At 36.8% G+C, this 22,015-nt stretch overlaps 1 protein-coding gene across 1 annotated transcript in view; it reads right to left on the reverse strand.

Annotated features, from left to right (window-relative positions):
* Window positions 1–22,015, reverse strand: part of SYNE2 (spectrin repeat containing nuclear envelope protein 2) — a 258,629-nt gene that overhangs the window by 68,460 nt on the left and 168,154 nt on the right. Inside the window, exons 70-83 of the mRNA XM_032235484.1 lie at window positions 21,148–21,270; window positions 20,525–20,677; window positions 17,829–18,038; window positions 16,514–16,615; window positions 14,656–14,775; window positions 12,816–13,010; window positions 10,505–10,666; window positions 9,887–10,018; window positions 8,733–8,929; window positions 7,578–7,710; window positions 5,812–5,994; window positions 4,385–4,528; window positions 2,840–3,016; window positions 1,622–1,777 (exon numbers count right to left, since the gene is read on the reverse strand). Of these exons, the coding sequence (XP_032091375.1) occupies window positions 1,622–1,777; window positions 2,840–3,016; window positions 4,385–4,528; window positions 5,812–5,994; window positions 7,578–7,710; window positions 8,733–8,929; window positions 9,887–10,018; window positions 10,505–10,666; window positions 12,816–13,010; window positions 14,656–14,775; window positions 16,514–16,615; window positions 17,829–18,038; window positions 20,525–20,677; window positions 21,148–21,270 (2,187 nt within the window). The remainder of the gene's footprint in view (window positions 1–1,621; window positions 1,778–2,839; window positions 3,017–4,384; window positions 4,529–5,811; window positions 5,995–7,577; window positions 7,711–8,732; window positions 8,930–9,886; window positions 10,019–10,504; window positions 10,667–12,815; window positions 13,011–14,655; window positions 14,776–16,513; window positions 16,616–17,828; window positions 18,039–20,524; window positions 20,678–21,147; window positions 21,271–22,015) is intronic.

Genomic DNA, 22,015 nt, shown 5'->3' on the forward strand with positions numbered 1-22,015 from the left:
CGCTATGAGAAAATCTCAGTGGTTTCATCAATGAGCCAGTTATTATTCAGTGCTGTTCAGAGAAGGCCAATGTAATATACTAGTTAAGCTATTGGGCTAGGACGATGTGACAGCCATCAACCTAAATGAGGATAAAACCAATTCATTACGGGTATGGCTATCAATAGTTACTATTCTTGAAGATTCTAGAATATATCCATTACATGCAATAGTCCTGGGAAATTGGGAATTGTATATACATCTGATTGGCCAGAGTGTGAAACACAAAACTGGTTTTGGTCTGATTCAGTAGGACTCTTTTTGTATCCTTACATTCTCAGAAGTAAGATAAACAAAGTAATGTATTGGCAGCATACTAGTCATTCTACAAACCTATATACCATATTTTTTGGAGTATAAGACACACTTCCCCCCCCCCTACAAGAGGCTGAAAATTTGGGTGCGTCTTATATTCTGAATGTAGATTTTTCGAAGCTTTTTTTCAGCCCTAAAGAGGTGCTAGCAAGTGAAGCAATCTTCTGTGCTTTGCCTGCTTTTCTCCCTCCAATGCTTTTCTCCCTCCGATGATCAGCTGTGCTTTAGAAGCTGTTTTTCAGCCCTAACAAGGTGCTAGCGAGTGAAGCGATCTTCCACGCTTCCCTTGCTTTTCTCATTGACAATCAGTCTCACTGACAATCAGCTGTGCTTTAAAAGCTGCTTTTTATCCCCAATCAGGGGATAAAAAGCGTGTGTGCACTCAAAACCAGCAAACCTATCTGCTGAAGCTGACCAGACTAAGGATGCTAGCCAGATGAACACCTGGTAGGCAGAATTCCCCCCCCCTTATTTTCCTCCTCAAAAACTAAGGTGCGTCTTATAGTCCGGTGCATCTTATACTCCGAAAAATATGGTAACTCAATTCAGGAGCTTAAAGAACATGTGAAACAAGAAATTCTATAGATCCATCTGTCCTCCAGTTCCATCTGAGTCAAAAAAAAGAGCCCAGTTAATTCTACTGGAAACTGAGAGCCCCAGGAGGAAAAAAGTCCATTTCCCATATTTTCTCCTAGGCACATGCCATCCAGGAGGGCATTTACAGCTACATCAGGGAGTAAAACAGGACAGACCCTTTTGAAAAGCAGTTCTGGGATCAATTATTTTTTAGGCTTTTTCTTCACCAAACTGACTCTCTGAGGGACCATTCTATAGATCCATCTATACAAGCAGATATCCTAGTTGATTTCCCTCCTTTTTCCCCATTGCGATCTGTTTTTATTAGGTCAAATTTGAATGGATTTGATTCATCATACCGGTTGTCAACAATTACTGTGTTATTTTTGAATTTCAAGGATAAATTCACATATATTGTCCTGAACATATAGGAAGAAAGATAGGATTAAAATGTTGAAGGTCATCAACAAAATGAACTTGACATTTCAAATGTAATGAGATAATATACATATACATATACATATACATATACATATACATATACATATACATATACATATACATATACATATACATATACATATACATATACATATACATATACATACATACATACATACATACATACATACATACATACATACATACATATATATATATATATATATATATATAAATAATGAACATTTACCTTGCAGTCTTTTAATGTGCCCTGTGCAAGAATAGAACTTGCTGGATTCTTCAAATGTTTTAGCCTTCTGCTTTGTGCTTCTAGCCAGCTGCCCAAAGATTGTACTTTGTTTTCATTTTTAACAACAGATTCCAAAATGTGCTCCAACTCCTTTATCTGAATAGAGGACAATTTGTAATTATTTGCACAATTTAGGAATGTTTTGAAAATTTTAGTTTATGGCAATAAGAACAGTGGAAAGAATATTTTCTACAAAGTGCCTTATATTTTAATTTATTATTGTAGCAGAGTTTCTGGACTCAGATATAACAGAAGAACGCCTTAGACCACCTCCAAATAGTAACTTTAAATTACTGTACTTAATTGGAAATGATTGTGTTGTCATTGTATTATTCCTATCCCTTGGCTGGCTGCTGTGACAGTGGGACAGCATAAACCAACATGGGTATAATGTAGGCTTACTAAAATCTATGGATTAGGGAAGATAAGGTAAAGGTTCCCCTTGCATATATGTGCTAGTTGTTCCTGACTCTAGGGGGCAGTGCTCATCTCCATTTCAAAGCTGAAGAGCCAGCTTTGTCCGAAGACATCTCCATGGTCATGTGGCCAGCATGACTAAAGGCACATGGAACGCTATTACCTTCCTACCAAAGGTGGTTCCTGTTTTTCTACTTTTATTTGCTTTCAGACTTCTAGGTTGGCAGAAACTGGGACAAGTAATGGGCACTCACTCCATTATGCGGAGCTAGGGATTTGAACTGCTGAACTGCCAATCTTTCTAATCGACAAGCTCAATATCTTAGCCACTGAGCCACTGCATCCCTAAGGTAGGTAGATGAGAACTAAATCCGTATTTGCTTTTGTTCCTGCTGGCTTTAGAGCTGCCTGGGGAATACTTGTTCATTTCTAATCCTTGATGCAGATCTGAACAGCATCAGACCTTGCAGATGGGACAGGAATGCCACCATGATAGGCTTCTGTCCGGTGAGCAGCAGTGAATGTAGGCAAATCACAAATTGGGTGGAGACGACTTGCATGGACCTCTCTGCCTGATTTCTCCAACTGCAGCCTTTCCAGGTAGACCACAACTGCCATTCTTAAGAGTTCTCTGCAGTACAAGAGAACAAAGCAGTGAAGCTGTGGTGGATGGCTGATCTTCCACTAGGTGCATCTGGTTGACTCACATTCTCTGCAAAAGGTTTTAAAGGGCATTCAAACCTTTTCATTCAGAGTCCCTTGCAAATGGTGCCAATTCATATTCAATTCCCCGAGACATTCTGCAAATGACGTCCTCTCGTAACGCTTGCTTTCAACATCGCAAGGTGTCAACTGTAGTAGTGACTGGTTCACATAATCAACTATCCATTGTTTAAAGTTCATTTCCATCACATAATCCTAAAAACGTAAAATACAACTCTGTCAAAAGAAACATGTTTTCTATGCAGCAAATACAATTTTGTTCCTTTATAACCGATTCTGCTGTAAGAGACAACAGGATAGATGCTCAGCGCTATAATAACTCCTAATTGTATGGCCAAGTCCCTTGTTCATAGTTAAAGAGCATAATGATCATGGGCACTTAAAAAGTGTAACAGCCTATAATGATCATTTTAGTGGGGGCGATGGAAGTTGTAGTACAATACACCTGTGAAGTCATCAAATTGGGAAGAGATTGTGAGTTCAGTTGAAAAAACATCTTGGGAGAAGGAAAGGCAAATGGCTTCTATATTGCTGCCAATATATTGCTGGCTGCAGTCTCCTTCTTGAGAGACAAGATTCCTATAAAGATCTTATAAGTAGGTTTAAGTTTGCCTCTTTTTCCCCCCAACTCATTTTTCTCCTATGTGTGATCCATAAAAGAATGATATCATTTAAAGACATTGACAAATACTTGTGTGACAGTATTAGCACTACCTGTCTAGCTTTATTTGCATGATAATATTAATGAATTAAATACAGAAGTTCTCCAAAGGGGGGAAAAACATTTGGTCATATAAACAAAATGAAAGGCTGTAAAGCCTTCTGTGGGGAAAAAAAACCTGACCACATTTTGACAGCTGTATTGGCCCCTATCTTACCACAGATTAACTCTATAATAGATCTCTAGAAGTGGAAAGAAAACTCTAGAAGAAAACATTGCATAGAGATTTCAGATATTTGGAAGCCTGATTTTACCTACTGTATATATCAATTTATCTTGGGAATTAATAAATATTTGACATACGAGTATTAATATCTCACCTTCTCACAAACTCATACAGATAAATTTGACAGACACCTGCTAATTGCTGTCTGGATACCCAGTGGGGTAGGATGATAGGTAGAGGGGAAATAAGAAATAGTAGACAACATTAGGATGGATGGATGAATGATAGCTGACAGATAGATAGATAGATAGATAGATAGATAGATAGATAGATAGATGGATGGATGGATGGATGGATGGATGGATGGATGGATGGATGGATGGATGGATGGATGGATGGATAGGCAGGCAGGCAGGCAGGCAGGCAAGCAGGCAGGCAGGCAGGCAGCTAGCTAGCTAGCTAGCTAGCTAGCTCACACATGGCAGACCAAATCGATGATGTAAAAATATGCACTCACTTCCTAAGGATATAGAGAATATTATTCTAGTTCCCTTTCTTTTGATCTCAGTTGACTTAAACAGACCACATAGTATGATTCCTTATTTGGATTTATATTATTTTATTTTTTGGCCAAAGGAAATGAAACCATTTCTAGAACTTATACGGTCTCACTTACCTTGTACCTCCTAAGAAGGTCTTTCAAGCTGGCAGAACTTTGCAAATTAATTGCAACCTCATCTCTTCTTTGCTGATCTATGCAATTCATCCAGGCATTCAGTTCTGTGATGGCTTCATAAGATGACAATTTTGCCATCTGGAGCTGTTAGAAAATTATACCATTATACTTATTTTTTAAAGGAACAAAATCTAATGTATTCTCTAAGATATTTAAAGGTAAAGACAGAATATTCAAGTTAGAAGTATTTTCCTATGGAATCTTTTTCATTTGTTACTTGGAAAACACATGACGAACTGTGCTATGCATTTTTGGTGATTTTGTAATGAGCATTTTTCATAACTGTGGAAGAAGTAGGAAGTTCTAAAAGGCAAATAAAAGCTACTTGGTAATAGATTCCAATAGCTGACGTCATTCACATGAGAAAATCATGATGCACATGTCATCATCTTACCTACTTCTCCCACAACTATACAGGAATCATATGCTACACTCTCCTGTCTGTAATCTTTAACTGGGCAAAACAGTGCACAGTAGGGCAACAATTTTTGAAATAAGGGTCATGGACTAACTTACATAATGGGTCTAAAACCCAGAACCTGTGACTCTCATGAAATTGAAATCGGGCAAATTTTGTAAAATATTTTATGACCTAAAATTACCATAAAACACTTTAGGACACAATGCAAAGTGTCATAAAACATTTCCCACTGTTCGGTTGCTGATGTTTGACTTTGCAATACCATTCAACATGGGCTATTTTCAAGACAGATACATCTCTAAATATTTTCCTGAATTTTTAAGAACTTTTCCAGTGAAGGCAGTCTATTGTTATTGGAGACTTCGAGAAATCTGGTAAGGAAATATCTCTGAAATGGTTATTGAAGGGGTTAAGGATTGTCTGATACGTTTTAAAGTGCTGAGACATTTGCTATTTTACAAGTCAAAGATAAAGAACAATATTGAACAAATTCAGTCAAACGTTTTAATGGACAATTGTGAATCAACATCCTTGAGTTTTATACAAATGCTTGTGATCAATATCACAAGCAAGAATGGTTTCCTTGAAAATAAGACCTCCCTAGAAAATAAGGCCAATTGGGCTTTTGAATACATGCGCTAAAATAAGCCATCCCCAAAAATATTGCAACACAGCAGCAGCCATGAGGTGACCACACTTGCTGTCTCTTGACCTCAAAAATAATAAGACCTGCCCGAAAATAAAGCCAAGTGCTTATTTCAGGAGTCAAAAGACCCTGTCTTATTTTCAGGTAGTATTTAATACTTCAGAATGATGGATTCATCATAGATAAAAGAGATAAATAAAATTTAAACAGAGAAAGGGCAGATCTATGTAATGTTCTGCAGTATGCAATTAATAACTATGGCAGTCCTCCAAGTTGTTGCCTAGTAGCTTTGCTTTTTACCTGGTGAAACTTCTCTTGGATGCCTGGTAATTGAACAACCAGGTCATTCCATCTCTGCTCATAGTCTGCCAAAGCTGAGCGGAACTTTGCATCATCAGATTCCTTAATAAGCAACAGCTGATTTCCAGTACTTATGACAGAAGATTTCAAAGAAGATTTATCATCGACTTCTTTAGAGAATTCCTGAAGAAACATACAAAATAAAAAAAAAAATGGTATGCATGAAAATGTTGCATTTAAAAGCATGTTAATTATATTAAATTATGATACCATTTTAAACTGAGATAAAATATTGTTCTCTTTTTTTTTCACTTTTTTAAAGAATAATCCAAGCACTAGTTAGGTATTCTGGAAAGAGCTGGGAATAGACTGAGGAGGCCAAAGTCCAAACTTTTGCTCAACATGGTTTACTCTTTATATTTTACATTTCAGAGCACCCAAAAACAGTACTGAAGGTTTAGATGGAAAAGTACACTTAGGTCAATTAGACACAGGTTCAAACTTTCTGTATTGACATTTGCCTTTTACATATTATATTTTTGTCTGCCCTCTGGATAGATAGGTGACTAATGATAGTAGGGACCAAGTGGAAGCGAGATGAGAAAGTCATTCAGATGACAAAGTCAAAGATAATTGCAAGAATGAGGGCTAAAACATAAAAATGTAACAGCTATGAAAGATGAGAGAGAAATTGTTCTTTGCAATATTATATAAAATAACTATTGGTTCTACCTGTGAAGTAATTATACTTAGACATTAAATTCAGAAATGATTCTTGTCTGGATGGATTATAATTTACTCCCGTACGTTGGTTGTGAATGACACAACCAGCTACATAAAAGAGAATCCAGCTGCTATCTGTAAAGGTAAAGGTGGGGGTGGGTGGGTCTGGAGAAAACTATAGAAGGATTGACTCAGTAAATAGGGCTTTGAGGCTACATTCAAATATCACATTAAGTCAATGTTTGTTTGTTTGTTTGTTTTAATAATTTTTACTAAATGTTTTAATCTTTAAAAACAATAGGAAAGACACAGCAAAGAAAAAAAAACACAATAAGACAAAACAAAACACAGAACATACATAACAATATGCAATAATTTTACAGCTTTCTATATCGGCTTTCCTTCTTAGCTTGTTTTATGTTTGTTTTAAGCTCAATTTTTTGAACTGTCAATCTTGTAAACAATTATGAGTGACTTGAAACAATTTCCCTTTATTTTCTGTTATTTGCCTTGCATCTTTGTGGTTTAGTTAGAGGTTTGCATGAGACAAACTGTCATACCAAATCAGGAATAATCCAGAAAATTATAAATAATTCCTACATCTCTGCATACCAAAATCATGTCACGTCACAACTACAGTCAGTAACAAACCATGATTTTGAACTGTGATTTATTACCATAAAATGCAACAGTTATTCACCCAGCCTTAACTAATCAAGCTAAACAAATCACATTAGTGTGCAAATCTAGCCTTTGCATGAGTGTCATGCAGTGAACCAAGCTTTATCCTGTGAGATAGATTAGAAAAGGAAGTCTAATGGCTTGAAGATGACTTCACAAAATAGCATTAGATAAATATATTGAGAATATTGTATGTTTATTCATGGTTCTTAGCAATAAAAGTTTAAAAAACATATTTGACTAATAGGCATTGAGCTCTTTAGAGAGATGGTAGGCCTGTATTGGAGGCAATTAGATTAGATGGCAAGACTGTCCTTGTATTTTTATATCAGTCTCTGCTACATAAACACTATCTAACTTACAAGCAAACTCTGAATATGGTTCCTGACAGTATTCTGGTCCTGAGATGCATTGAGAGACTGCTCCTTCCAATAGTTCACATTTTGCTGAGCAGATTTCAACCAGACATTGAGCTCCTTTGAGTCTTTGTTGTAACTTTAGGAAAAACAAAAGAAAACAAATCAGGAAGTAGAATCAATAAGTCACTACAGATCCCTGAAAACACCATGTTTCTGACTGGTAGCAGGCTTATAAGGCAATTAATAATCAGCAGATTATTAATGAGCATCCTGGCAGATGGAATTTTGGGTCTGTATCTGGAGGAGTATAGGTTTGCTAGTCCTACAGGAGAGCAATGAAAATATAAAATGTCTACTCTCTCTCTCTCTTTAGATAACCTCAGTTATTTCTCCTCTTGCTGTTTTTCCCATATGCTATCTGTTAACAGATGTTCAGATATTCTTGTATGCCAGTTGTACCCAATCCTGGTTAGGGTTATTCTTCTTGATATCCTTCTGACTGAGCTATTGCAATCTGAAAGCTTCAATTCACCCAGAATGCAACAGCACGACTAGTTATGAGTAGTTTCCTCTTTAAGTCCATATAACAGAAGACAAGCTGCATTGTCTTCTGATAGGCTTCTGGGTATGATTTGTTACTGCTTATTACTTATAAAGCTTCACATGGCATAGGATTAGATTACTTGAAGGATTGCCTTCTGCCAAGAACATATTCCCACAGGTAGGGCCTGCTCCATGTTCTTTCTTTTCAATGTTGTCATCCTATGGAACTTAGGAACTGTCCCTTTTCTGTGGTTGCTCTTGTTCTCTGGAGTGATCTCCCCTCCGATATATGATAAGCCCAAATTGACCTCACCCCGATATATGACAAACCTCAATTCATCTCACCTTTAGAAAGCTCTTCCCCCTAAAATTAGGGGCCAACTAAGTAGGAGTCTCGATGTTATTAGGTACTTTGTAGCCATTTTATATTTAGCATTTATTTCATGTTTTGTTTATTATTATGTGGGTGGGGGCTTTTTAGAACTGGTCTACTTTCCCAACTTGTCATTTTCAGATTTTGAACATGATTGCCTAGGGAATTATGTGAACTATGTCTCTTGAGGGTACCAGGTGAGGGAAAGCTGACCTTCAAAAGTAAGCAAACATAACTCCTACCTGGACAAGAGTTTGTGCAATGTCTCAAGCCTTTGTAGTTCATGGTCAACTCTTTGGGAAAAAGATGCCCATTGATGTTCTAGCTTCTCAATCTTGGATTGCAATTCTGGGCAACTCAGAAGTTCTGTCAAATTCTTTCCTTCTTTCACTATTAGATAATATCTAGCCTGTTCCCCTTCAATGTTCTTTTGGATTTCCTGAGAAACAACAAAGAAATTACATAAATTATATAAAAATATAAATGAAAAATAACAGATCACATTATTTTTAATCTCACACAAAAAGGCAAATCTATTTATCATTAGTGTTCATTAATCGGGCAATCAACGTATTTTATAATTGCAATTAGTTTTTTCAATAAGCATTAATTGGGAAAAACATGATTTCTCCCATCTCTATTTCTTTATTTTATTCTATTTAGATTTTTTTTCCACTTTCTTAAGAGGAAACTGTATATGTTACTGGCTTGTTTCTTTCTCTCAAGATAATTGTTTTACATCTACCATCTTCTGACACAATGTCTAACTGGTGGGAAGAGTGTCATTTTTCCTGTGGATCACAGAATGTAAGAGTTGAAAGTGACTTTGGAGATCTGCTATTTCACCCTATGGCCCAGTGCAGAATTACATTATTATATCAACATTGATGTCTGGCCATCCAGACTCAGTTTAAAAACCTCCACCAGAAACTATAACTTCCTATGCCACTATATTCCACTGTTGAATAGTTCTCTGTATCACAAAATTTGTTCTGATGTCCAACTAAATTCTACTTTGTTTTTGCTTAAACTCCTTTTGTCTTGTCTTCGTTAACAACTCTATACCATTTGTCACATGACAGCACTTCAGAAATTAGAAGACAACTAATATGTCTCCCAAAAGTCTTATCCTCTTCAGGCCAAACATATCTAACCATTCCTTCCAGCCCCTAATCATCTTGATGCTATCCACAAGACATATTCCAGCTTGTCAATGTCCTTCTTAAATGGAACTACATGAAATGTCAAAGTAAAGTTTCTAAAGACCTGATTAACCTTCAATTTCTTAATTACAAATAGAGGAAACATTATTCAAATATTAGCTTTTATACAGTGTTTTGTTCAATAATGGCCATAGTTACAATGGAAGTTACACAACCTAGGGTTAAGTCAATACCTGGAGGAGCTGAGTCCTTTCCATTACTCTTTCTTCTGTCTCTTCCACTAAAGCCACAAAAGGCACTGTGGGTGAAAGAGCCTCCAGCTTTTGGCAGAATGAAACGTAGTTCTCATCAAATGCTATCCAGTCCTGTAAGATGAAGAGCTTGTTAGTAGCTCCCGAAACCAGTAGTAAACTGGTTGTATAAAATGATTTTCTTTTATCGGTTTCTTCCAAACATGTAAGTCTATACTGGTGGTGATGGGAGTTATGGTCTGATACATCATAAAAGTACCAAATTGGGAAGGCTGTTGTATCCAACATAAACAAATGTATTTTATTCTTCCAATACAAATATGACCTTGAATCTCAACATGGCAGATTATTTAATGGGTATGCAAGCACAAAAATATTTTAATTTTATCATGTATTGAGATATAAAGAAACCCCAACTAAATCAATCCAAAGTTGTGTGCTGTAGCAGTATCAAGCCAGTTTTGAGTTTGGATAAATTCCAAATGTATGTACAATTGATTAAAATTAAATAAATGTACTCTCACTCAACTTCTGGGTTAGAAGCTGAGTGCAACAGACTGGTCTGAACCTATTTCACATTGTTTTATTTTATTCTCTGACCTGTAAAACCTTTTCCCAATGGGTTCCTTGTTGAATAGCCTGTTCTTCCAATGATTTGATCTTCTCTACCATATCCTTCCAGTATTTCTCCCTGTTTTGTAATATTGAAGCTGCCACTTTTTGTACAAGAAGCATATGGCCGTTCAGTTTACAGAAAAAGCTCTATGTTCAAAAAAGAAAAGGAACATAAGTACAGATAATTATATTCACAAAATAATTATTCAAAAAGAACACACTTCTCTTTTAAGAGCATAAATAAAGTTAAAATGTTTCTGCTACATGCGCCTGCTCTGGATGTTTCAATAAAACAAAAAAAACCCATCCTCCTTCATGCCTTCAAACTTTTACCAACAGCAAATATAACAAATACATAGAGATCTATATTTTAACAGCTTTAAAAATGGCAAAATGGTAAACAATGGTATTTGTTACATCTCAACCAAGAATACCAATATTCTTCATATGTTAAACATTACAAGAATAGGTAAGTTGTTGGTCATTTGCTAAACAATTAGAAAATTTCTGGGCTTGCAGATGCAAATCCCAGGAAAGTGGAAAAACCTATGATATTTCCTTAAAAGGGATCTTTTTAGATCCCATTTCCAAAATTTATGAGATTTGAATCAGTGCTAAAATTATGTTTATTTATTTTATTAGTCATCTTTATATGGCTGCTTCCTGCTTCATACACCTTGCTTCCCTTATCCTAGTCATTGGTATATACCCAAAAATCAAGGGAAGAAAATAGACCCAGAAACTGATGGGTAAATTGGTGCAGAACATCTGGATAAGAATGGAAGAATTGGTAGAAGAACTGGACCTTATGGTAGAACTGATAATGTTATTCTGGTAACATAGTTGAATTTAAATCATAATCTGGCTTGGAACAAAGCAAGTTCTCATCTGTTTAAAGACTTTATTTCTTTATCCGACTGAATCTGAAATGAAATGTGGAACATTTCTTTGCTATCAGTAATTATTCAGTCAAGTAATCAAACTATACTTTTTGTAATATTTTAAATAAGATGTATTTCCATATGCAATATGCAAACAATTACAGCCTTCTTAATTTGATGCCAAATAGAGGTAACTATTTCCCCTAAGTTTACATTCACAAAAATTAAGTAGGAATCAACTTGTTTTTTATTCAAATGTTCTCCTGGGTAGTCTATAAATTTTCATCTTCATTACCAAGGCTATATTTTATTTTAGTAAAATAATTATAGCCCAGGATAGATGTTATGATTACACATAACAGCAACAACTCCTCCTCTCCCTATAAAATTACCTCTACTCATTTGTGATGAGATTACATTAAAAACTCTAAATGAAAAATAAACATAAAACAAATGAATATTCTCTGTTTTTCTCCCCAAGCAACGTCATCCAAGCAGTGCCAGTTTAGTTTCCCCATTCACCTCAAGAGAAACTAGCAACCCTCCTCCAGGAAGAGATCTTTTTTTGCTGGTTAAATGCAAGTTATTATTTTTCATTCAATGGTAATATTGCAAAAGCTAATGTAATGCACTTATTAAGATAATTATTGCTTGGAGTTCTGGAGTAAGGCCATTTCCTTCTAACCAATGAATGAATCTATGCATTCATGCCTGAACATATGATAAAATTAAACAATGAATCTCAGTGTTGCCATGATTTCACTGGCTGGGTTCATACAAGGCTAAAAGGAAAAGGTAAAAGTTCCCCTCGCACATATGTCCTAGTTGTTCCCAACTCTAGGGGCCGGTGCTCATCTCCATTTCAAAGCTGAAGAGATAGCACTGTCCAACGACGTCTGGGGTCATGTGGCCGGAATGACTAAATGCCAAAGGCACATGGAACGCTGTTACCTTCCCACCAAAGGTGGTTTCTATTTTTTTTTTACTTGCATTTTTATGTGCTTTTGAACTGCTAGGTTTGCAGAAGCTGGGACAAGTAACGGGAGCTCACTCCGTTACACAGCGCTAGGGATTTGACCCACTGAACTGCCAACCTTTCTATTCAACAAGTTCAGCATCTTAGCCATTGAGCCACTGCATCCCTACTTTATGCAAGGCTAGAGTAGGCTAAACCTATAGTTTGTGGTTCGATGTATGGTGGGAATTCTGTTACAGTCTTAGCAGGATGAGATGATTGGGAATCAACCAGAATTTGCTATAAGGTGGATGACTATAATATAACTGTTTTAAAGAAATAAAATCACATTAATCCAACATGTGGTTTATTCATTGTGTGTGAACATATAATATAAATCCATCAGGGATTTCTTGGCATGGAAAAAACCTTTAAGTCTAATTTAAGCAGATGTTTATACCTTATGGTTTTCCAAATGTAATTCTAAATCAGACCGACTGGTAATTTTCAGCTTTGAAACAAGTTTCTTTTCCCCAAGATCTATGAGCTCCGCAAAACCTTGTAACAAAGTTTCACACTGATGTTCCTTAATCAATGAAGAACTTAGTTCCTTCTGTTTGACTCTTAGGAACTCCCAGAGGTCATCCAACACCTCCTAGAAATTAAAGGAAATTCTGGTTATAATAATTTATGAGGCTGTTGTAATACAGAGATACTTGTGGTATCTCAAAGTCAATAGCCTTCATGATACCACATTATTACCCTCTAGAATGTGTGTTTTTTACATTACAAGGTTGACCAACAATCAGAGTTTAACTGCATATTTTGACAAATATACATTACAAATCTACAAATTTTAATTGGCTAAGCCAAGCATTGAATTTCCAAATCCATTCTTCTCTGGATGCAGTTCAGGATGTTTCTATACTATATTTTCCCCATCAAATTACAGTGTCCATCTGGGTCTCACCAAATTCATGATGCGGCTCTAAAGCCATCAATGATTAGATTACCTCCAGAATTTAAATAGATTTTTTAGTTATTTGCTTTCTAGGAAAAATTGCCATATTTCACATTCTAGTTCAGTGGCAGCAACCTCTGGGACATTTAGTCCAAGTTCTCCTCAAAATATATGCTTAGCTAGCACATGAAAGAGAGAGAAAGCACATGCTATCTCTTTGGGTGAACATTTTGGGGAGGGCTTCATCAGCCGCCATAATGGAGGCAGTTCTTTGGAACTGGTGGCAGTGGCATGGTCTCTGGACACTATGTAAAAGGAAGTTGCCAACCCCAGTTCTAGTAGTGTTTTTCAACCTTTTTTGTGCAAAGGCACACTTTTTTCATGAAAAAAATCACGAGGCACACCACCATTAGAAAATGTTAAAAAAATTTAACTCTGTGCCTATATTGACTATATATAAAGTAATTTTCCCACGGCACACCTTACACTATGTCACGGCACACTAGTGTGCCGCGGCACAGTGGTTGAAAAACACTGCTATAGAGCCGCAGTGGCGCAGTTGTTAGAGTGCAGGACTTCAGGCTACTTCTGTTGATCACCGGCTGCAAGCAGTTTTGCAGATCGAATCTCACCAGGTTCAAGGTTGACTCATCCTTCCATCCTTCTGAGTAGGTAAAATGAGGACCCAGATTGTTGGGGGCCATAGGCTGACTCTGTAAAACCGCTTAGAGAGGGCTGTAAAGCACTGTGAAGTGGTATATAGGTCTAAGTGCTATTGCTATACTCTGTATAGGTAGTCCTTGACTTACAACAGTTCATTTAGTGACTGTTCAAAGTTACAACCGCATTGAAAAAAGGGACTTGCGATTGTTTTTCGCACTTATGACCATTGCAGCATCCCCATGGTCAGATGCTTGATAACTGGTTCATATATATGCTTGATAACTGGTTCATATATATGACGGTTGCAGTATCCTGGGGTCATGTGACCACTTCTGACAAGCAAAGTCAATAGGAAAGCCAGATTCACTTAACAACAGTGTAACTAATTTAACCACTGTGGCGATTCACATAATAAATGTGGCAAGAAAAGTAATAAAATGGGGCAAAACTAACATAACAAATTTCTCCCTTAGCAACATAAACGTTGGACTCATTTGTGGTCACAAGTTGAGGACTACCTATATTTGACCATCATGTCTTTTCTCACCCTCATTTCTAGCAATTCTATTTTGTGCCCTTGCCTTTCCCCCCAATTAACCTCAACATCAACATGCTCGGATCAATTGCATTTCATTTTGTTCAGCTCTTGTGTCCATTTGTTATTCAGCATGTTTACCTCTAGTTTATTCACATCGTGGGTTACAGCAACTGGCAAATGAACTCTTTCTCCACGATCTCTTAGTTTAGCTGCCTGTGTCTCGAAATTTTGCAATTCCAATTCAAAGATATCCATCTGCTGAATGAGATATGAAATGATTCAGAATAAGGCTAGTCTTTTTAATAGCAGTGATATTTCTGCGGCAGAGGAAAGATCTGACAATTTTCTGAATTATATCTATCAAATAGCACACAACTACCACTCGTTAAGTAGAAAAAGGGACTGGTGTAACTTAAAAAAAAGGACACTCCAAACAAATTGGCATAATTGGAATGAGGATTTGTTTATCTCAGGAACATTATAACAATGATTATTTACAAATGAGATCTGCAAATAAGTGTTTTTGTTATTTGACATTCTAGCTAATTGGGCTCTCTTCAAAAATAGTCAAGCCCATTCTTCCAAACAATCACAGCATTTTGTGAACAACGGATGTACTTCATTTTCTGTGAATTGTGTGCGTGAGGGAGGAGATGAATTAATGGCAACTTAGGGTTTTTCCACTAGGGTTTTTTTTTGCACTTCTGCAAGCTTTGCAAGACCTCCAAGAATGCTTCTATCATCCTTCTAATTTCTTAATAGTTTTGTCTGACTATAATCTTATTGATACTAGTTATTTGATCTTCAAAAGACCTGCATGGGAAATATTGAAAAGGTGCTCAGAAAGGGCTTGATTCTAAAGAGAGAATTGTGGGTTGCTTGTGGTGAGTTCTGTATCCCATTGCAACTAGTACGGTGCAACGAGGCCGGGTGTCTACCACATGCATGCATGCAGCCCGCACACAGCCCACACATGCATACTTACCGCCCCCGATGCTCCGTGATGCTCCAACTGCTTGGTGGAGCATTGTGCAGGCGCTGTACGCTCTGTGCATGTAAGCCCCGATTGGCTCAAATACAAGTAAAGAGGGCGGTGGGCATGTGGGCCCTCCGGAGCACTGTACCAGAATGGTACCTGGTGCTTCCAGCAGGATACTACTGGTACTGGGGCGTACCAGTAGTATCCCACCACTGGCTGCTTATCAGAAGCTGTCAATTGCAGCTTAAAAACTTGAGACCTTTTTATTGTTCTAATGAAAATTTAAGGCAAACTAGATTTTACAAAATAGGAAAAAAAGTTGACAGGTTCCTTTTTTTCTTCTGTAACATGAAATACAAGTTGCCTATAATCTGATAATAATGTTTCTATATTTCACCAGATGTAGAAAGTAACATAGATGGGATGGTAGACAGAAAATAATAATGTAAGATTGAGTTTTAGATATATTTTACTGGAGATTCTCAAGAGAGAGGATATTATATGCATGATTTGATTCCATGTGTTAGCGTACATTAATATTGAGAAAGTTAAACAAGCAATTATACCTTCATTAAAGAATACCATAGGCACTGGCAGTAACACGGGACAATAGACAACTTTTTAGGGCTCAGAGTTTTAGCATTCAGTCAACATTTTTTTTACAGATATAGCATCTTAAATCAAAATTTAAATACTTAAAAAGCCAAGTACCAAGTTAATATGGCATGCATTACTTAATAGAATATTTAAAATCCTATTAGATGTTTTCAGCAATGCCATAAGCGTAGTAGAAATGTGTTATAAACTAGCAAATCAGTTAATTGTAAATAACATTAATTAGCACCATTAAAGATTACTGACAGAAGTAAGACAAACATTTAGTAATAAATAAATATACAAATAATTCACAGTGAGAAACAATATTTGATTTTTGGGAAATTAAAAGCAAAATAAAAGAATTTAGCTAAAATGCTGGGTGCCTAATTACTCCTGATTTTCATGTCTTTTTTTAATTACCTGGAATTGCTTAGAAATATTATGCCCACTCATTTCACTGAAAAACTGTTGCAATGAGGATTTTTTCTCAATCAATGCATCATACAAGTGCCTGATTTCATTCTGTGACAAGAAACAAAAAAAAAATACAACATAAATCCAGAAATGCATTATGCAAAATTAAGGGATAATGAAACTGCAATTCAAATGACTTGTTTAATCAGTATCATTCTTTATGTGTATAGGTTTGGAGAGGGGGAGAAAAAGAGTCCTTTTATAAATGGAATGTATTAGAATTACACTCTCAGTGTAGTCGTTTTGTAATCATAAATTGCTTCTCATTATGGAGATCAAAGATTAAATCATCTGTAAAGGTGATAGAGTTTGCATTACGTTTTGCAAGCACGGATCTTATCTCAGATAAGCTTTTTTGTGTGTAGAGGTTTTATGTAAGCTTATACCTGAATGACTATGTAGGAAATTGTGCTCTTTTAGGATGTCCATGCAAGAATACAATAAAAAAGATAATGCTTATGACTGTAAAATAGGAGTACTCTGTCTAGTTGCAAAACTCTAGGTAATAATTAGGCACAAGAGATTAGAGTTGTAGAAAGTTAGCATCCACCCCTCTTAGAAGAATGAAATATTTTAGGAAACATTAAAAAGGCAGAATATCATATTCTCCCTGAAGGAGAAGCCTGTTTCTTAAGACAGAAATTCAGAGCTTTAGCTCCCTGTCCCCAGCAGATATTTGGTGCCCATTGAGAAGGACTGGGCCACCTTATCTATAAAACAAAAGACCTTCAGCTCCAGAATGATGGAATTATCCTTCAGGGCAAAGCCATTCAGCCACAATAGGAACTGCACAACTAAGCACCTTCATTACATCAGCCCAAGCTTCAACCAAGCTTGACTCAGATAACCTACAAAATCAGCTATGACCCCTGCATAGCCTCATTGGTGTCTGACAGCAACCAATAGAATACATTTCTTGCACAGGAGCAGGAAGCTCAAGGGCAAGGCCCAAGAGAGGATATAAATAACCTTCATTCTCCACTCCATTTGGTCAGCTGCCCAGGACCTCAAACCCATGTGGTCCTGTTCATCAATATACCATCTTTCCAATCAGCCTCCATGTTTCCAGTGTGTTTCTCCCCACTTGGAACGGAATCATAGGGATATTTCTTCCAGCAGAGTTTTATGTAAATTTGATCACATGTGAATTGATATGAGATCACTTAGCATTTCAAATGAAAAAGGATGAAGCATGTCTTTTTGGCGAGCAGTCATTTTAATAGGTTTTAAAGGTTGAAATGAAAACTTAATTCTGCAATACCTGATAATTGATGTAATGGTCCATTTCCGTTTTCATAGACTCGCTTCTAGAGGCAGCAGCTGTTTGTGTCAATTGGAGCCATGCCTGCAAGTTGCTAAAACACTGGGAGAATCTCTCAGAATTCCCACTGGCAGAGGTGATGGCCTTCAGAAGATCATCTTTCTTATCTCCAATATCTGTGTGAAGTTTCTGTAGTTCTGCAGAGAGAGTCTGAAACAGATTGTAGGTGAGATAGGCAAGTAAAAATGGCTTTTGTAGAATCCATCAACATCCATTTGTTTCAATATCCACATGAGATCTGGGCATTCATATACTGTATCTTTCAGCATCTCCAGGATGTTCTCCTTGGACATCTTTGACATGTTCTTGAAGTTGCAAATAGGCTACAGGGATTATATAATGTCTATACTGAAAGATCTGCAATGATTTCCAGCTGTTTACCAGGTACAATTTAAGGTAGTGGTATTTACATTAAAGCTCTCAATAATTGAGGGGTTCAATATCTAAAAGAACAATTGTTCTTTTAGAAACTGTATGGTTGTTAAGATACACAAGAAAAGCCCTTTTGAATATACCTTAATAGTCTCAATAGAGACTCATTTTTCTGAAACAGAAAATGCCCTTCTCCTACATTGCTCCTTAGCTATGGAACACATTCCTTCCAAAATTGTGTTTAACCTATTTCCTTACCATTTAGAATGATACATTTCTTTCACTAGGATTTCAAGACACTAAAATATTATTATCAATTTAAGGGTTAATTTGTTTTTAACTTTCTATACTTGTTTTTTTTTTGTTTGTAAATTCTATTAGCTTGAGCATTTTCTGCTTGAAATAGGAAAAAAAACAACTACCGTATTTTTCGGAGTATAAGACATACCAAGGTTTTAAAGAGGCAAATTTTGAAAAAAGGTTTTGCACTCTGCAAACCTCCCCAAAATGGCCCATTTTTCATGAAAATGGGCCCAGGTTTTTTTTTTCAAAAAGAGAGCATGGGTAGCCCTTAGGAGGCTTGTAGGGGGGTGGGCAAAAACGAGCAAAAAAAGGGCATGGATAGCCTTTAGGAAGCTTTTAGAGTGCTCCTGAGGGCTGGGGCGGCAAAATTGAGGAAAAAACTGGCCCTTTTTTACTCATTTCTGCCCTCCCCAGCCCCCATGAGCTCTCTGAAAGTCTCCTACAAACTATGCATGGGCATTTTTGTGAAGAGGGTGGGGTTTTGAGAGGCAAAAAAATGCTGTATTCAGTATATAAGACGGACCCAGATTTTCAGCCTCTTTTTTGAGGAAAAAAAGGTGCGTCTTACCCTCTGAAAAATACGATAGTCATTTTTTGGGTGTTTATCTCAGTACAATATCCTGATTTCTCCTACTTTTTTGTCCTTTGAAAACGAGGAACATGGAACTAAAATTGTATACATATTGTAGTTCAGATACTACAATAATTTTGAATGTTGTGAAGCTGGGGTAGACAATCTAGGTCAGTGGTTCCCAAACTTTTTTTGGCCATGCCCCACCTAAGCATCTCTAAAATCCTGATGCCCCCCTTGTGACCTATAATTCTTATTTTACTCAAAAAGTGAGTTCTACTCACACAGAGGAAGCCTAAAAGGCCATTAACTTGGTTTAAACAAGGTTCAAATTGTCCCTATTAAAAATAAAATTGCCCCACTGTGGGGCCTGGGCCGCACATTGGGACCCTCTGATCTAGGTCAATTAACTGATCTTCAGGGTTATAAAAGTCCTAAACCATGTGCATTAAACCTTTGCTAGCTTAATTTATTATAAAATTGAAAACCTTATCACAACCAGCCAAAACATGAAGAATTTGATGTCTTCTGATAATACAATTGTGTCACTTATATATTCCCCATAGTCCCATGAAAGCAGCAGAATAGAACCCCCCCCCCCAAAGTGTCAGTGACTGTCTCACCAAAATAGTCCACTTTTCCTTGGAAGGAAATTACATTTCCTGACATTCACTCCAATACTTGGGAGTAAATATGAGCAGATGGCAATGGAGGAAACCAGGATAAAAATGCTGCTCCTCACCCACTACTTCATGAGCCAAGAATTGTATCAACAAATTCAAAGAAGTGCATATTTGGAAGAGTAACTATATTTCAATCCAATCCTGTTAGTTTAGTTAAGTACAAATTTGATCAGATGGTATTAAAATTAAAACTGATCACCATTTTAAACTTCTGAGACTTTTTGAGATGTTCTCCAATTTTTAAAACACACCTGTACAATTTTAGTGGCTAAAAATGAGCATTTCTTTCTTTTAAATTGGTGTGTCCAAACTGGGCAGTTTTAAAATCTTGGACTTCAACTCCCAGAATTTCCTAACCAACAATGCTGGCTGGGGAATTCTGGAAGTTGAAGCCCACATATCTTAAAGTTCTGAAGTTTGGACAACCCTATTCTTAAGAAAAGCTAGCATTTTCTAGTGCCATTATAGTGAATGTTTTTTGGAATTATGCAAAAATTATACAAAGCAGTATAAAACATACTGCTTTGGATCTCATGAAGTCATAGATCGGGGTGTCAAACTTGTGGCGCATAGGCCACATGGTTTATGTGGAGGCCACGCCCACCCCAGCTCCGCAAAGAGAAAAAACATCACGAAACATGAACGTGATGGCAACATGACGCCACGAGTTTGACACCCGTGACATAGATTCTTCCATTTGTACTGACCTCATAAAGCACTTGCTGTACAGGAGCTTCTTCACTGGAGAGTACACAGGTGCCCAACATCTGCTCCATGTTGTTCAGGCAGTGGCTGATTGCCAGAAACAACTCTAAGAGTTTCCCATCCAAACTTAATGCATTTTCTCCTGTTTCATTTTCCTACAAAATGGGAAGATACGTATTTTCAATTCCTTCTCATGATTTTCCTATTTATTTGGAAGCAGCATATGAACCAGTGTAAATATATTCATGCTGGCGTTGCAGTAGATATATCTGTGGCTTGTTATTTTTATCTATGAAGAAAACAGCTTATAGTAAGTCAGTTCATTTGTCCTTCTATCTGAATGCTGCCTCCACTAACTGATAATCAAAAATGTGAAGATTTAAAGAAAGGCCCTCTATATTGGGCATTAGATGTAACACTTATTCCAAATTGTTTTATGATACAGTCATTTTATAGGTAGTGGCTCCCTTGGCTAAGAAATAGAGATGAGTACTGCCTCCTAGAATTGGACGTGACTGGACAAGGGAAACCTTTACTTTTACCTGAATTGAGAGTAGATATTTCATGACAGCCACCACCCTGGTGGCTACTTATATAACTCAGAGAAATGCCTTTAGTCCTATACCTGAGTAGAAGCTTCCTGGCTTAGATTGTCAAGCTGTGCTGTGTATGTTTTTAGCTCCTCAACGGTCGGAGTTCTCACACTCGATGTAGCACCAAGGGACAGAATATTTATTTTGGTAGAGATCTAGTATTTGGAAAAAACAAAACATGTTTAGACAAGTGCTCCAGGTTAAATTCATGGTGACATTCAGGCAACCCCCTTCCCCCTTCCCTCAACTTTTAACCATTTATTTAGCAACTGTTTGAAGTCATAATGGCACTTTAAAAAGTGATGTATGATCTGACCTAACATACTGTATATGACGTATGACTTTTCCTCACATGATCAGATTTTGGACCCCTGTCATATATTTAGTTGCAGCATCCAGGGGTCAGGTGATCACCATTTGTAACTTTCCCAGCTGGCTTCCAACAAGCAAAATCAACGGAGAAAGCTGGATTTGCTTAGCAACCATGTGATTCATTTAACAGCTGCAGTTGTTCTTTTAATAATCATTGCAAAACAAATCACAAAATCAAGAATGATTCACTTAACAACCAGAAGCGCTTAGAAACAGAAATTGTGGTCTCAACTGTGGTCATAAGTCAAGACTACTGTATGATATTATTTTTTTAAAAAAAAAGTATAATTTAAAGCTAGATCATTGTCATATTCTGGAATGGTGGATCCACTCAAGCAGCAGGTTTTAAATCTTCTGACAATGGAAACTCTGGCATATGTTCATAAAAAGTATGCTGTGGTACATTGATGGATTATGGTTGCCACACATATTGTTGCCATACGGGAGAACACCTGCATGGCTCCCTCAGATTTGCTTTTAACATCTGATGGTGCTTGTGCGATGCTTCTTATATGAGACCTAAAAGTT

The sequence above is a fragment of the Thamnophis elegans genome, chromosome 1 (assembly GCF_009769535.1).
Source record: "Thamnophis elegans isolate rThaEle1 chromosome 1, rThaEle1.pri, whole genome shotgun sequence".
NCBI lineage: Eukaryota > Metazoa > Chordata > Lepidosauria > Squamata > Colubridae > Thamnophis > Thamnophis elegans.